We start from the raw sequence: 13,318 nt of genomic DNA, 5'->3' as shown, positions 1-13,318 counted from the left end.
CTAACTTCATCAATTTCTTTTTGATTGTATGGCAATCTTCCTTGTCTCTCCAAAAGCTATAAAGTTTAAAAGAGAATAAAAAGAATTAATAACTTAATTTTAAAAGCTATGAAGGAGATCGAAAGATATTTTATTAAAGTACTTGCCTTATTCATTCCCTTGCATGTTCCCAATGAAATGATTTCCAAAATAAATTTCATCACATAATATCCGCATTCGGTACCTCCTCTTTGTATGACACACTACATTTGAAAAAATTAATATAATTAAGATTATTAATAAAAAACAATAAGATATATGTACTTACCGAACATGTAATCCATTTTACTTGACGACTTGCTTTCTTTCCACCTATTATGCTTGTTGCCTTCAAAGACCTATTAATATAATACATATAAAATATACATAAATGTTTGACATCACTATATTAATAATAAGTATTAATTATATTTATAAATTTACATACGTTTCAACTATATCTTTAATATCATCACGTGACAGATTAGATCATCATATAGTCTTTCACACATAACCTTTTCTGATTACAACACTTCTTACAAGGACAAAGGAGCCTTTCATTACTACCTGGAAGGTTATTCTTTGCAAAGTTAATAAAAATTTTAACTCCATTATCGTATTCTTGACTAATTCGAGAAGCATTCATCCAACTTTTATCCATCACAAGCCAATCTAAAATAATATTAATCCTAATTAAACTTAAGTTAACACAAATTCAACAAATTCTATAATAATAACAAACAAAGCATAAATAAACATAGACCACGGTGTGGCTAATCACGGATGCAATATATAAAGCCAAAACATAAATAAACATAGACCACGGTGTGGCTAATCACCGAATGCAATATATAAAGCCAAAGTATAAATGAACATAGACCACGGTGTGGCTAATCACCGGATGCAATATATAAAGTCAAAACATAAATAAACATAGACTACGGTGTGGCAAATCACCGGATGCAATATATAAAGCCAAAACATAAATGAACATAGACCACGGTGTGGCTAATCACCGTATGCAATATATAAAGCCAAAGCATAAATAAAAATAGGAAAAAATCTTACCTCACCACAGAGTTATCCACGTCCGTAAACAAATCTCGAATCTAACTAATTACCTACAAGTATTATTTGTAAATTAGTATAGTAAATTGATATTATTTTATAAAAATACTATTCTAAACAATCTCAAAATAATTTACAATTTATTAAAATACTAAAATACAATAAACATTATTAATTTAAACAACATTAACAATAATTCCTAAATATCAAAGTATATTAACATTCATTTCATAAATTTCGAAATTATTAATTTATAAGCCCTAAAATACATTATATTTTCTAAAATTCCAAATATATTATAAATAATTCCTAAAGTACACAAAAATTTCTTCAAATTCATAATTATTAATTTTTAAGCCCTAAAATACATTATAATTCTTAAAATTCGAAATATATTATAAATAATTTCTAAAGTACACAATAATTTCTTAAAATTCAAAATTATTAATTTATAAAGCCTAAAATACACAATAATTTCATAAAATTCAAAATTATTAATTTATAAGCCCTAAAATACAATATAATTTCTAAAATTCGAAATATACTATAAATAATTCCTAAAATAGACAATAATTTCTTAAAATTTGAAATTATTAATTTATAAGCCCTAATATGCGTTATAATTCCTAAAATAGACAATAATTTCTTAAAATCCGAAATTATTAATTTATAAGCCCTAATATGCATTATTATTCCTAAAATAGACAATAATTTCTTAAAATCCGAAATTATTAATTTATAAGCCCTAATATGCATTATTATTCCTAAAATATATAACAATTTCTAAAATTCATAATGTATCAAAAAAAAATTCGAAATTCGAAAAAAAAAAAAAAAAAAAAAAAACGAAGCTTACCGCCGGCGGAGTCACGGGCAGGGGCGGTGGCTGGCAGCGACAGCTGGGCGGTGGCTGGGCGGGGCGGCGGTGGCCGTGCGGGGCGGCGTTGGCGAAGGGCGGTCGCTTGCGCAGTGGCGAGGATCGGTGGAGGTGCGGTGGGCGGTGCAGTTGCGGCGGTGGAGGAGCGGCGGTGGAGGTGCGTCTGCCGGTGGCTGTGCGAGGGTGGAAGTCCGGCCGGTGGCTGTGCGCGGTCCTTAGTCGAAGAAGAAGAACGAAAAGTGATAGAAAGAAAAACGCAGATCTAAAAATCTGCTGTGCGAACGGTATTTTATAAAAGCTCTACGGCGTCGGTTGTAGCTACAACCGACACTGTTTGTTTAAAAAAAATTAAAATTAAACGACGTCAGTTCGTGACGAACCGACGTCGTACTGATTTTATTTTTTTAATTTAATATAAAACGACGTCGGTTCTTTAGAAGAACCGACGTCGTTTTATATTTAAAAAAAAAATAAAAAACAAATAAAATATGTGCGACGTCGGTTCTTTAGAAGAACCGACGTCGTATAGTTATCATAATTTTTTAAAAATTATTTAACGTCGGTTTTTTAGTAAAACCGACGTCGTAAATATTTGACGTCGATTTTTTAAAAAACCGACGTTATTTAGGCGACGTCAAATGTGTTTTCTGTAGTAGTGGGTTTAGGACTACTATGCTCATAGAATGTCTTGAGCAATCCTATCGAGTAGTTAACTAAGTTAACGTCTTGAGCCTTAGGTCCTCTCGGATATGATTGGTTGACTTTAACAATTATTCCTTAACTCCTGAAATTACCTTTCTTATCATTAGGTCTTGATAATGAACAGGAGGTAGACTCTTCCAGTATTCAATCATTGCAACCACTCGGTCTTGAAAGTCTTCGTCTACAAATCTTCTATCTTTTGTCATTCGTCTCTAATTACACTTCATTACGAGTCGTTGAGAGATGACCCCTTGGGTTAAGTCTCGATCTGTTATCTTCCTTTCGTCAGTTAACCTCTTAGGTAACTCCTAGATATGAGACTTAACCTCCTTGAGTGTACATTCGGTTTAGTGCATTTAGCCACTCGAGTAACCATCCGGTTAAGATTCGAATATTGAATAGATTTATCCTATGTCTAAGAGATAAAAAAAGATTAGGGGTGGGGGTGTGGGTGGGGGGAGGGGGTCTAAACTCCTAATTTTGACATCATCAAAATCTATTACAAAGTTTTAATAACAACAGTAAAATCTTAGCTTTTGATTTCTCATTATGGAGGGTGTGAATGTGTCCACACTTTTTACATGGGGAGGTGTTCTCGCTCAAATATTCATATATATATACACACACACACACACAATACCTACGATCTAAAAATTGAAAGGCACGACAATTTGCACTACAAGGCACAACAATGTTGTCAAGAAGGTTCAACTATATGCACTTTAAGACAAAACAATATGCACTTCGAAGGGACAACATTGTGCTCTGCAAGATTGGAAAAAATGCTCTAGAAGAAAAAAAAATTAACTTACAAAAAAAATCACCATAATGCCACTGCCTTTTTTTTTAAAAATTGCTTCATTTTGAAAGTTGATCTGGACTGAATCAATGGATTAGATTGCATCCTATTTTTCACCTAAGGATCCTTTTTCACTTGATCCGTGTGTGTATATACACACACGCACACACACGCACGCACGCACACGCACATGCACACACACACATAGGCTTAGGTTTTGGTGTGAAGAAGGCCTCAGGTTCGAAAGTGGGGAAAAATCTGTGCCTTTGATATGTTCAGATCAACGCTTTAAGAAAACAATAACACTTCTAATCTACACAACAACATCTTCTCCAGTAAACCATCTTTGATCTACTATCTTTGCATTTTGCTAAAGTCATGAAAGGGACAAAATTGTCTCCTAAAAGGCAAAATAGTGTATTCTGGAAAACACTACAATAATGTGTTCTGGAAGGCTCAAGAATGTGCACTCCAAGGCAAAAGAATATGCACTTCGAAGGCATAACAATAAACAATGTGCTCTAGAAGGCTCAACAATGTGTACTTTAAGACAAAACAATATGCATTTCGAAGGCACAACAATGTGCCTCACAACAATGTGCTCTGGAAGGCTCAACAATGTGCTCTGGAAGGTTAACAATGTGCTCTGAATGGTACAACATTGTGTGCTCTGTAAGAAGAAAAAAATGCACTGAAAGACAAAAAAAAAAAAAAATACTTACACAAAATTATCATAATGTCATCGCAATTTTTTTTAAAATTTAAATAGGTTTATTCTAGAACCTTGATCTGGACCGGATCAATGAATGAGATTAAATCCTAAGAAAATTATAAGAGTTAATTTCATTTTTTGTCCAATATTTATAGGTGCCAGTCAACTTTAAGTCATTTTTTATTAGAACATCCACTTTTGGTCCTAGCATTATTGTGTCATGACAATTTTTTGTCCTTCATCAATAAAATAGTTTAAATATCGTTAAATAAATGGGCATTTAAGTCTTCAATTATGTATTTTTAAAAAATAAACATAAAAGCTATAGTGTTTCAATTAACTTTGTATAAAAAAGATTGAAATGTTTTTGTATTTAACGACATTTTAACAATTTTGTTGATGGAGGACTAAAAATAGTCATGCCACAATAATAGTAGGACCGAATGAGGATGCTCTAATAAAAAGGACTAAAAGTGGATTACTACTTATAAATCTATGACAAAAATGGAATTAACTCAAAATTATAATATTAACATGATATGATAATATTAGCAGTCACTAATTAAGTAGACTTAATAAGTAAATCTAATAGGCTTCATTTCAATTTTATACTCTAATTCAACCATAAATTAAAGAATGGTTTGTGATAACATAATGAAGATAATAATAATATAATTTCAATTTCTTTTTACCAAAATCAAATTTGACCTGCAGACTTCCCAATCAAGACAATGATGTACAATGATACAATGTTTAAATTGAACATTTTACAATACTATAAAGAATACGTAGATTGGGAGGTTAATCAGGTCAGACAGTTCAGTTTCAGAGTAACCCTATTGGGTTTTAGACTTATCGGGTAGGTTCAACTAAAATTTTTGACATTTTTAATTTAACATTATGAACTTTCAATTTTGATAAACTAGTGCATTTACACTAAAATATAAACTTATACATCATTCAATCAATATACACCTCCATTTCTAAATTCCAACTAAAAAATTAATATATTTATACTATAATGTAATAATTAAAATAAGTTTTTTTCTTTAAATTTTTATACAAAATACTTTATTTTTGTAATAAATCTATTATAATTTCATTTACAAATTTAATTAGAATTACTAAAAATGAGCTTATAATTACATATAAATTCTTCATATATTTTGTTCCACATCCCTTGTGAAACAAGAATAATTTTAAATGACTTGAACTATCAAACTACCTTACTAAATTACAAGTTGTCAGTTCCGATCTTAAGACTTATCAGGTTAGCCTATCAATTTCAAGTTAAGATTGATATCCTAATTTGTTCTCATAAACTTTCTTACATGGAATATAGTTGCAAGCACATTGAGATATACACAGAAAATTCCGAAAATGACACATTTACAAGTATATGTAAAATAAATACGAGTAAATAAAACCAGTATTTAGCAAAAAGCATGATAGGTTATGTCAGAAGTTGGGTGATAAGACCAAGTCAAGTCAATGCAATGGTAATAATTGATACGTGTTGACTTTCAACCATACCCATTAATCTTTTTTCTTTCTTTTTTTCTTTTAGCGATCACTTAATTTTAAATCTCCCTTTTTCTCTTTTTATTTTTTTTATGTGACTAATCTTAAGTCTCCAGAATTCCTTGTTAGATTAATTTTAAATCTTCGAAACCTCTGCCTAAGAGCACTAGATGAAGTAAATCCTGAGTCACTCAATTTAGAACATTTGCTAGACTAATCTTAAGTCTCCAAAACTCTATAAACTCCTCGCTGGAATCTATAAACTCTTATAACTCTTAAGAACTCGAAAGCACCTTATGTAGACTCAAAGGTTACGATCTTTATATGTTTTGGCCACGTCCATTTCCGCTCCAAAGAAGAAGGTTTGGATCTTTCAATCTTATGTCGTGAGGGATATGACCTATGTTAGGTCCATAAGATACCACAGCTTTTGGTGTTCTATGATTCACCTCCGAATAATAAGTAGGTAGTTCGATCCTTTTTATTTTTTTCTTCCTAGTAAATTTTTGGGGGGATGCGGAGCAATAGGTCGAATTACTATATAAAGAAGAGTTGTCAACTATAGGAATGTCCAAGCATTATAGACTAATCTTAAGCCTCTAGAACCCGTGCCCAAAACGCTAGAGGAGATAAATTGCGAATCGCTCAATCTGCCTTCAGTTTTCATCATTGCATATTTGCATGTGCATTCTATGAGCATGACTTCAATAATTGGTGCTACCAAATGAATAAAGCCTCGAGGCATAGCTTAATGGTCAAAAGTAAAGGTAATTGTAGTGCCAAAAAAAAACACTCAGACCCTGCCTTACTCTTTACAGGCTTTCATTTTTAGGGTCTAAACCTAAATGCTCACTCAACTCTCAAGTTGAAATAGCAACATTAATGAGAGGTTAAAAAACTTGAAGGGAAGACCATCAAAATCATCAACATTAAGGAACAAAATTGACAAAAACTTGTATACAAAAAGCAGCAGCCCTCATCATCCGAATGCCTAATTCTATGCAGACATAACAAGTTTCATATACTCATTCGACGAACATGCTCTATCAATCATCAATGTTATATACAACTCTTTTGTTCGTTCACAAGTCAAAGAATTCATCAATACATTCCACACTATCCTAGAGGATGATACAGCAGAGGAGTTAGGTACATTGTGGAGTGGAGTCATCTATGCTGCCAAGAAAACTTCACGAGAATTTTTCAAGTACTCTCATGACTCTCGGTTGATCATCATCCGCTTTCTCTCAAGCAGTTCCCGGGCAAGAGAAATTTGTACGTGTTAGGATCCTGAAAAAGTTGGGATGGAAGATGAACAGCAGAATAGGAATGGGGAATCGGTCCCATCTTCCCGATGATTTCCTTGAATGTGTACTCCTCTGGTAGCATATCGAATAAATCATCCCCCTGGCAAATTACTTTCTGGACCCTTTTCGGGTTCAGAAAATGAGAAAATCTTACTCGGTCGCAATGGCTATATGCTTTCATCTTGAAGATGAACTCACTAATTCGACGGAAGCAAAAGCTACAATGCCACCCTGCATCAACCAAAATGTCGTCCGATTGTCTATAATGAGCGTACCTTGTCTTCCCGGATTGGTATCTATGGACCGAAGCTCTCCAACTATTGTTATCAACGAAGAACTCGAATGAATAAAGATAGTTTTTCAGTCGAAGATGCAGGACCGAAGGTATATCATCACACCACCTCAAGAGGTTTATAGTGTGTCGACTAGGTATTTCATCAACATCGGACATAATCAACAAGTCATCATCCTGAATACCGGCTTGCTTGAGAAGATAGTCCAACGCCAATCGCTGGTAAGCCTCCTCAACGAAAGGATTCTCTCCCCTCTTAAATCTCCCCGGAACTTGGCCATAAGTTAGCCGTGGCTCAACAAATGTAAAATTCTTCCTGTTCCTAGCAAAATACAAGGGCTTTGGCAGTCCAGTGAATGTTGAATTCGATTCGAGCAAAACAAACTCTGTCACATAAGGGTACAACTCCTTCCATCTTAGGTTAAGCATGTCCACCTCGTTACTGAACAATACTGCATCATAGACACGCCTTGGGAACTCTCGAACTCCCCAACCGTGAAGTTTACAGAGCTTCTCCATCGACACATTCTCATCGTAATAGTGAGTGATTTCGTTGAAGGGCTTAGGTGGTTTCTCCCATAAAGGCCGCAGAAAGTAGGTGATTTTCTGCCCATGAACATAGATTCCAAAGACACAAGTAGGTACCAGCACAAAAAGGAAGATTAAAACTTTCAAGTCCAGGCCTCGCAGAAAACATTTTAATCTTGACACGCTTAATCCACGACCCGATTCCTGCAGATAGTGACGACTGTTAGATCTTAACAAGGAATGACCACCAGCATTCAACAAAAGCGAGTGACTACATACATAAGAAAGGCCATTCCAAATTTCAAATAGAGCATATGGAACTGCAATTGCATCTAATGAAGCAGAGATTATTATAAATGAATAGACAATCCAAACCCAATATAAAAAGACACATAAGACACGATATTGATACATCAATCTATGCATGAGATGGAATGAAGAATTCCAATGGAAACAACATAGGACTCCAAAATTATGCAGTTCTTATTTGCCAAATCGAAGAAATTATTAATATCATGTGTTCCATCTCAAGAAAATGTCTAAGCTAATAGTTGGATGATACATTTATGTTTATACTAGTATATTATATGCTCAACACGCCCCCTCGGCTGTCTGAGCAAGTTACTTTTTGAAGAGCTCCAACCCATAACCTGCTCTGATACGAAATTGAAGCATGCCATCTAAATAAAAGGATAGGATGATAGTTGGATTTCACATTTATGTACTTATGTTTATATATGCTATTATATGCTGGACAAAGGGAAATGGCCACATATCACTATACCACTTCATTAAAGGCATAATCCAAAACAGCACCATTCAATGAAGAAAAACTATATCTCAGAGCAATGAACCCCCCTCCCCCCCCCTATGATGCCATACTAACCCTCTGTCTGCAAGCAAAATTAGTTAAGCAAATCCCAGAGAAATTCAAAAGCTCGAACACAAACATCACATGATTTGTTTCAATTTTCAATATTTAATTTTGAAATAAGATACCACAACAAGATAATCAGAAAGACAAACCCAAAATCTGATCACAACCCATATATCCTTAAAATAAATAACTATATATACATAGAGAGAGAGAGAGAGGAGAATATAAGAAAAGGTTGAAACTTCACAACCATCTAATAGACTAATACAGCGTGAAAAAAGAGAAATTAAATAAATCTCAAGCCTTACCCCGCTGCAGATATCATCCTTCTTCTTGGAACAGTAACGAGATCCCCCTTCAACCATCTTCATGTAAACTTTTTCCCAAAATCTAGGGATGCTCATCGACCCCCTTCTCCTCCCTCTATGAGCAAAAAATATTCCGCTCCCTACCGATTAACAGATCAAATCCGAATCAATCAATCAATCAACCCACACTTGCAATTGCAATTGCAATCAAACCCACAAACTAATTGGCTAAACTGGAGATAACCCAGTCCCGAAGAAGGAAAAAATTGCCCAGAATGTGGAGAGATTATTAAGAAGAAACAAAGGAATTGGGGAAAGTGGTTGAATGATGAACAAGAGGAACGCCTGGAATATAGATGATTGGAGCCTCCCTGGTGAATGGGTGGCAGTTCTGATTTCTGAATGAGAAAAATTAACAAGAAAGCCGTTTCTCTTGTCTTCTACCCCACTTCTCCAGCCTATTAATATGCATTTTCCTGAATTTTCAAACTGGCAGAATATCCCTTTACTCTTTGACGATATTACCCACCCATGCTTTGATTGGGTTCTCCGTATAAAAAAACTGGACCTTTCCCCTAGTTTAAACCCAACTGGTTCATCGTCTAACTTAAAAGTTATGATTAGTGGTCATAGTGTACATCCGAATTCCACTAAATTTATATATGAAAAAATTGGTTCACTTATAATGAAAGATTAAGATTGGATCCCTGGTAGGCACACAAAGATTATGATCTGACTTGCAAGATGATTGAGCAATCATTATGGTCCACACAGTATGTGATTGTATATTAAAACTGTACATTTAGTATATTAATAATGTACATTGTATTCATGGAAAATATATTATTTTGTATAATTTACATTCAATATACGAATAATATACTTTTAGTATATTAAAAATGTACTTTTATTATGATCCACACAATAATTTGTCATAATTGAGCGATTCATGATTTACCTCCGTAGAAGCTTTAGAAGTGGGGTCACGTGGATTTGGGATTAGTCTAGCGAAACTGAAATCAAAATTAAAAGAAAAATGAAAAAAAGAAAAAAAGCAGGACCCTTTTTTGTCATTTCCCCAACGTTAAGGACATATGGCCATTTCTTGTCGCCAAACGCGTCCATTGACTGGCTCAAGACAGCTTTTTGTGTCTGTCTGTGTGTATATGTTGATTTTTATCAACCTTGGAATTAGCAATAAATGATTCTTTTAATGATTTTGATTAACTATTAATTATTTGGCCGAAAAATAAATGCCACAATTGAATATCTCAACTTCAAAATTATTAGTCTTAAAATAAATTTCAATCATGAAAATTTTTCATGTAATAACACTGCATATTGTTCTGTCAACTTTTTTTAAAATTAATTCTGAACTCACTATACTTAAATGAATCATTATGTCTAACCAAAAAGTAATAATCATTATGTTAAATTTGGTACTTAATTGACAAATTTTGTTAAAATTTAAAACTACTTGCACTATTTTTAGTTTATATTTTCATTAGAGCGATAATATACCAGAATACCCTATTTAATATGCCATTATTTTATTAGATATTGTTGATCAATTCACGAGTAATATATGAAAATAGAGTCTTTTTTATTTATATCTAATCAATTTCATGTTATAGACCACATAGAGTGGAGAGGGAGAGAGAAAATGAAGAAAAATATCTTGCTTGGTAAATGATAGATTTGCCACTTTCAACATTTTAACCATGTCTAAACACTAAAAAGACCGCTTGATAAACAATGGGTTGAGCAACAGAATTGCTCCAAACCATTAAAATTTGAAATGTAGCAATTAGCCGCGTTTCAAAATGGAATTTTGGTGAAAAGAAAAATTCTTTTTCCAAAACGCCATGAGAAATCTTTAAAACAAAAATTTTAGGAGCCTTAGGTTCCATTCCCTTTGCCCATCCGATGATCCCACATCGGATGGGTAAAGGGAAGACGAGCGTTGAGCTCCTCTTTATAGAGTAGCTCAATGACTCTGTGCACATTTTCTTTTCAATGTGGGATCTTCTAATATCCCACATCTCTTTGTTTTGTTGTTGTTGTTGTTGTCATCTTGTTTTTGTTTTTATATAATAATAATAATAATAATAATAATAACAATAATAATAATATATTTTTATCCAAATGTCCTTAAAGGTCTTTTTACATATTAACATCTAATTTTTATCTTTGGTGCGTAAGAGGGGTCGAAAGACCCAGGAGGATTAGTAGATTCTTCTGGTGGCAATGTTGTTGGCATCACGATCAAGAATAGCCTTAACTCTGTCAGGAGGATGATTCAAGATCGAGGTGCCCCACTAGCTGTCTTAGCCCATGTTTGCAAGGTAGTCTGCACATTGATTGCCCTCTCTAAAAACATGAGTGATCACGCATTTTGGGAATTGCTTCATGATGAATCTGCAGTCCACAATCAATGTGTCAACTTCAGGTCTGGAATCTGAGTCTTTATTCAAGGCCTGAACCATCGAATAAGAGTTAGTTTTTGCAATGATCTTACTGAAGCCTCGTTTTTTAGCAATAAGAAGCATTTCCCTAAGGCCCCATAATTCCGCAATGAAGCTATTGGTTAGGCCAATTTTGGAGGTGAAACCCACGATCCACTAGCCATTATGGTCCCGAAGAACACCTGCAGCACTAGCCATCCCCGAGGTAGGCTTCCTAGCGCCATCTGAGTTAAGTTTAACAAAACCATGTTGAGGAGGGGACCAACTCACCCAAATTTGTTTCCCAACAGAGAGCCCATAACGTTTAAGGAGGCACTGGTAAGCATCTATGGAGTCGCGAGTGACACTTCTTATGATATCCCTTGCTAGAGACGGGATGCTGTTAAAGATGAAACTGTTTCTAGCTTTCTAAAGATTGCAGAGTTTGTGAGTGAAGAGAAGTTTCCAATTAATGCCGCATGGATGTCTGCGTTTCATCATTACAGTTAAGTTGAATCCAATCTATTAGGGGAGCATGAGACGTCGCATTGAAGCCAAGAGGAGCATTTGAGATACTCCAACAATCCACCGCCATAGTGCAACGCTTGAAAAGGTGGTCCAACATTTCATCTCCATTGTCGCAAATCGGGCATTCCCCAGACTCAGTTAATCCACGTCTATTTCTCTCTGAATTGACTAGGAGACTGTTCTCTAACACCTTCCACATGAAAAGTTTGATTCTCTCCGTGCATGTAATATCCCAAATCCAGCTATGCTTAGAAGCCTCATCCATATGCCCTGCGATAAGAGAATAAGCACATTTAATAGAAAAAATTCCGGTACCTAAATGTGTCCATGATCAAGTATCGCCCAAGTTGGGGCTAAGAGAGATCGGAGTAGCCCGAGTAGAGTTGAGAATGCTAATCGGAAGGACTGATTCAAAAGCGTTAATATTCCAGCTTCTGTCCTGCATAATAAATTGATTGACATGCATGTCATCCATGTTGTGCGGCACCACCAAGTTCGGGACATTAGCTAGTTGCGTCTCTCCCATCCACCAATCGTGCTAGAAATTAACAGAAATGCTCGTACCAATATTCCATTTCACACCCTTTTCAAGAATTGATTTTCCTTTCAAAATATAGTGTTATCCCCAGGAGCATCCGTTACGGGGTTGGGCGTTGAGAAAATCCACCTCCATGATATATTTCTCTTTAAGGATTTTTACCCATAATTTGTCCTCATTAGTAAGGACTTGCCGGGCCATCTTAGTGAGAAAATCCAGGTTAAAATCCTTTGCTTTTCTAAGACCCAAACCTCCCAGGTTTCGAGGTTTACAGATTTTTCTACTATCATCTGAGTGCCCCAAGAAGAAGTTTCTACAAATCTTGTCAATATCTTTGCATGTACTAGATGGGAGTACCATAGTTTGCATGCTATAGGTAGGAATCATGGCAAGCGATGATTGAACTATGACTCTCCCCCTGGCCATACTAAGCGAGCTAGGTTTCCACTTGGCAAGTTTTCGTCTCATCTGGTCAATGACAGAGTTGAACATGTCTTTGGACACCCTTTTCTTGAGAAGTGGAATCCCGAGATACGAGTCAAGAGTATAAGAGAGAGGCATACCCAAAACGTCCGCTATACGTCTCTTTAAACCTGCACTAGTATTAAGTGAGCAATAAATCTGAGATTTAGACGAATTTACCTTAATCCTTGAGACCTTGCCAAGACGGGTAAGGCAATCCATTATCCTCTTGGCTTGGTGTTCTAAAGCTTCCCCAAAGAGCATGAGATCATCTGCGAAAAAAAGATGGGAGATACCCACACCCCCTCGCAAAATGTAGATTGGTTTCTATGAGCCT

The 13,318-nt window shown here is 34.9% G+C and overlaps 1 protein-coding gene across 2 annotated transcripts; it reads right to left on the bottom strand.

Moving 5' to 3' along the window:
* Nucleotides 1–6,596: 6,596 nt before the first annotated feature.
* On the bottom strand, nucleotides 6,597–9,458 carry LOC116027676. Of its 2 annotated transcripts, XM_031269390.1 has the most exons (3): nucleotides 9,223–9,458; nucleotides 9,010–9,192; nucleotides 6,597–8,028 (listed from the first exon to the last, which is right to left on the bottom strand). In XM_031269390.1, the coding sequence occupies exons 2-3, from the start codon at nucleotides 9,103–9,105 to the stop codon at nucleotides 6,931–6,933; spliced, it is 1,194 nt and encodes a 397-aa protein (XP_031125250.1). In that variant the 5' UTR covers nucleotides 9,106–9,192; nucleotides 9,223–9,458; the 3' UTR covers nucleotides 6,597–6,930. The 2 variants fall into 2 exon arrangements, with proteins under 2 accessions (XP_031125250.1, XP_031125249.1); XM_031269389.1 differs by having other exon boundaries at nucleotides 9,010–9,458.
* Nucleotides 9,459–13,318: the final 3,860 nt, after the last annotated feature.

This window comes from Ipomoea triloba, chromosome 8 (genome assembly GCF_003576645.1).
Source record: "Ipomoea triloba cultivar NCNSP0323 chromosome 8, ASM357664v1".
Classification (NCBI taxonomy): domain Eukaryota; kingdom Viridiplantae; phylum Streptophyta; class Magnoliopsida; order Solanales; family Convolvulaceae; genus Ipomoea; species Ipomoea triloba.
This window is presented reverse-complemented; position numbering and strand designations above follow the sequence as displayed.

Coding starts and splice junctions, on each gene's coding strand:
- LOC116027676 (XM_031269389.1), bottom strand. CDS start 9,105: ATGAGCATCCCTAGATTTTGGGAAAAAGTTTACATGAAGATGGTTGAA. Junction 8,029..9,009: donor AGGATGATATCTGCAGCGGG/GTAAGGCTTGAG, acceptor CACTATCTGCAG/GAATCGGGTCGTGGATTAAG.